Below are 3,175 nucleotides of genomic sequence, written 5' to 3'. Positions count from 1 at the left end.
CCCAAATATGGCCGGCTTCGTCCGGAGGACAGGATGAATCACACCCTGCAAATATCTGGCTCTCACTGATGGTTACAGCCTAAACTCGGCCGCTAATTGTCAAATTAAGAAAGTCAGGTAATTCGAGTCCCCCTTGGACATGCAGTGGCCCCCACACTTACACTTAGCAACTGAAATGGTCCTTCTTAGAGAGGCTGTAGTAGATTTGAGGAGCTGGGTCTAAAATCCTATTTTATTTGGCAATGTGGAGTTAAAAATGATGTTTGTGTGACCTTGTGTAGGAACAGAACCTGTATGTCTCAAGTCTTAGATGTGGTTTATTTCCAGTGACTTCTACAATTTATATTAAAGAAATTCCTGAGGGCAGAGGCTGAAAAGGGAATTTTTCATGCCAAGGTTTTCAAGAGACTGGTGGTGTCCAAGTCACCTAAGGTTCCATAAAGACAACTGCAGTAGGAGTTGTATCTATGAATACTGACACCATAGATATTTAAGTCTTGTTCAGTAATCCAGGAATTTTTAGACAGTGAAGAAAAAAAAAATAGGGTTTAGAACTTGATTCATTTGACCTATTTTATACATCTGCTCCAAAATGAGAGGAATTGCACCTGGGCTCTGCTGGTGACACTCACTGGACCCTGCTCTGTACAACAAGAATAATGTGGAGCTACTTTGGATTAAGAACTGTGACACAGATTGATTCCAGCACAGATTCTCTGTGACTGCTGAGGTTTAACTCTACAAATTGTGGTCCTTCTCTTTGTCTCATTGAGTTCCTGGAAACTGAAACACAAGCAATGGTCTTTTACCTGTCTTAGTCTAATTTTATCCTCCAGATAAAATATTTGGGATAAATTTCCTGATCTAATGTTTGATTTCAAAATATATTGAGAAAGGCTGTAAATACTAAAACAGACTTTCATTAAAGTCCTTCCATATCTAGAGAATAAAAGGTGGAAAGGGGAGCTTTGAGAAGCCCAAAGTTGACAAGGTTGTAGTTTTTACAATAGTTTAACAGAACTCTCAGGGATTTTTATTTCTTTTGCTACAATGAGCATGCTAAAACCATGTAATTATTTTTGTGTTGAAGAGGAAGATTCCTGGAATGACATCCTGTAATGCAGGTGACAAATCATTTTTGAAAATGCCTGATTTATACCAGAACTTTTTTGGGGTGGGTTACTGTGTGTTCTAAGTGAAAAATGTGTCCCAGAGATATTTTGGATTTCGTTAAAGCGTGTGTGAGGGAATAGCACCAAAATAAAATAGGAAACTGGAAGAGGAATATGAAACACTAGAGTGATTGGGAATACTGCAGGAAAGTATAAAAGACAGAGGAAATATTTTGGGGATTAGACTCTGATTTTCACCAGGCTGCTAAAGGCAAAATTCCAAATGGTCTAAATAATTTTATGCCAACCAAATGCATGAGGTGTCTTTGTCTCATAATTCCTCCGCAGAAAATAAACATCTTAAAATTCACGGCACTGAAAAATCTCACTGAGGCGGGTTCAAATTTTTCTAAGCAAAGTTGACCAGCAAAAAAAATGACTGATTTTATTAAGGAGTTTGAGCATTTTGAAATTTTCTGTTGAGTTATTTCTAAGCATATTTCCACAATGCCAAAACCCCAGGAGGGAACACCCTACACAGCATTCTAAATATATTTTACAGGCTTTGTTCCACATTCATTTTAGTTTTCAAAATTTATACCTGAGCATGTAATAGACTTCCAAAAACCACTGCAATAAATCTTTAAAAGCAAACAAATAATGTCTTAAATTGTAAAAATGTAATATTTGTAAGAACTTGGGATTTTCTTTAATTTTTATTTCCCCCCAAATAACATTTCCACCAGATTGGAATGATTCCCAACATGATATAATCTCAACAGGGTCTTCAGTGCTTTCTGAGGGAGTTTCTTTGGAGTTTTGGATATAAATCAAGACCACACCAAACACTTCAGTAACGTGAGACATTCCAGGCCAGGGAATGACCATCAGGACCATTACCTTTAAGATCAGGTGAGGCAGATTCATTGTGTTCCAAGCAGAGAGCCTCCTCTTTGACCACCTGCTGGAATATTTTGCATTCTGGATGGATGCCCGTAACCTTGGCGAGAGAAAGACAAAAAAGAACCCCAAGAACTTCTGTGATTATCAGAATGTGAAAAGTCAGTTTGTACCTCGTGAGTTGTGCTCTGAGGTCTGAAAATGTGAAAACTCCAGCTAAAATTGTGGGGTTTTTTTTCCCCTTGCAAATAGAACATGGGAATGGCAGGAGGAGTCTGTGATCCCAAACAATTATTAATTTGTATACATTTCTGGGTGTACATTCCGGATGGATTCCTCAGTGTACCACAATAGTCAGCTCATGCAGCACCTCTCCTCCAATCTGGGCATTCTTATTCCCTTTCCTTTGCAGTTATGATTTACAGAAAACTTAAATGACATTCACAGCTTTTTGGATTTTCACATATTTACCAATTATGTGGCCAAAATTGGATGAATCCACCAGCTATGGGGATATCCACATCAAATTCTCCAAACTTATGTACAGTCTGACCGCATAAATATTTCTTCTCCATAAACCAACTAAAAATAAATAAATTTATTTAAAGAATTATAGTCTTGGCCATAGTTTAATCCAAATGATCGAAAAATTCTATGAATATATTATCTGAGGATGTTGCACACACCTTAGGCAGAGGAGCTGCTTCCATTTTAACAGCTGAAGAAAAGAGAAAAAATTCATTACTTGATTGGGAAGCTTAAGGAATTTATTTATCTCACAGATTAAGGTACATTTAAACAGCTAAATGGATTTCTAGGCAGCAGTTGTTGAATAGGGTCTGAATTCATTCTCTTAGCTACAGCTATTTAGTCCCATTTATTGTCATGTATTTTGCTTGACCTTCATCTCCCACTCGAGAAAGTTTCATGTCCCCTGTAGTCCTGCATCCTCCACAATCCCAAAATTATTTCCTCTGCAAAGGCAAATAAATTCTGAGAAAGAAACAACAATGTCAGTGCCTACACATGATTTTGTTGTCTCAGCCTCTTTTGCACCCGTGGGAATTTCAAGGAGGTCTCAGTCACCCAGAAATGGTTGGTGCTGTTTGGGATGTTGAGAGGTATCTCAGCCCTCCTGTGTAGTCTCTGCATTAATTTTGTCA

The 3,175-nt window shown here is 37.9% G+C and overlaps 1 protein-coding gene across 2 annotated transcripts in view; it reads right to left on the bottom strand.

The window, feature by feature from the left end:
* Nucleotides 1-2,728, bottom strand: part of LOC103623931 (vasoactive intestinal polypeptide receptor) — a 19,496-nt gene extending 16,768 nt beyond the window's left edge. The window contains exons 1-2 of one of the 2 annotated variants that reach the window (XM_008643111.2): nt 2,699-2,728; nt 2,013-2,112 (exon numbers count right to left, since the gene is read on the bottom strand). In XM_008643111.2, the coding sequence (XP_008641333.2) occupies nt 2,013-2,112; nt 2,699-2,722 (124 nt within the window). In that variant the 5' untranslated portion in view covers nt 2,723-2,728. Of the gene's footprint in view, nt 1-2,012; nt 2,113-2,698 lie in introns of those variants that run through there. The other variant, XM_017746805.1, reaches the window with a different exon arrangement.
* Nucleotides 2,729-3,175: the final 447 nt, after the last annotated feature.

Source organism: Corvus brachyrhynchos, unplaced genomic scaffold (assembly GCF_000691975.1).
Source record: "Corvus brachyrhynchos isolate BGI_N302 unplaced genomic scaffold, ASM69197v1 scaffold18, whole genome shotgun sequence".
NCBI lineage: Eukaryota > Metazoa > Chordata > Aves > Passeriformes > Corvidae > Corvus > Corvus brachyrhynchos.
Note: the sequence above shows the minus strand (reverse complement) of the source record. Positions and strands in the feature narration are given on the sequence as shown.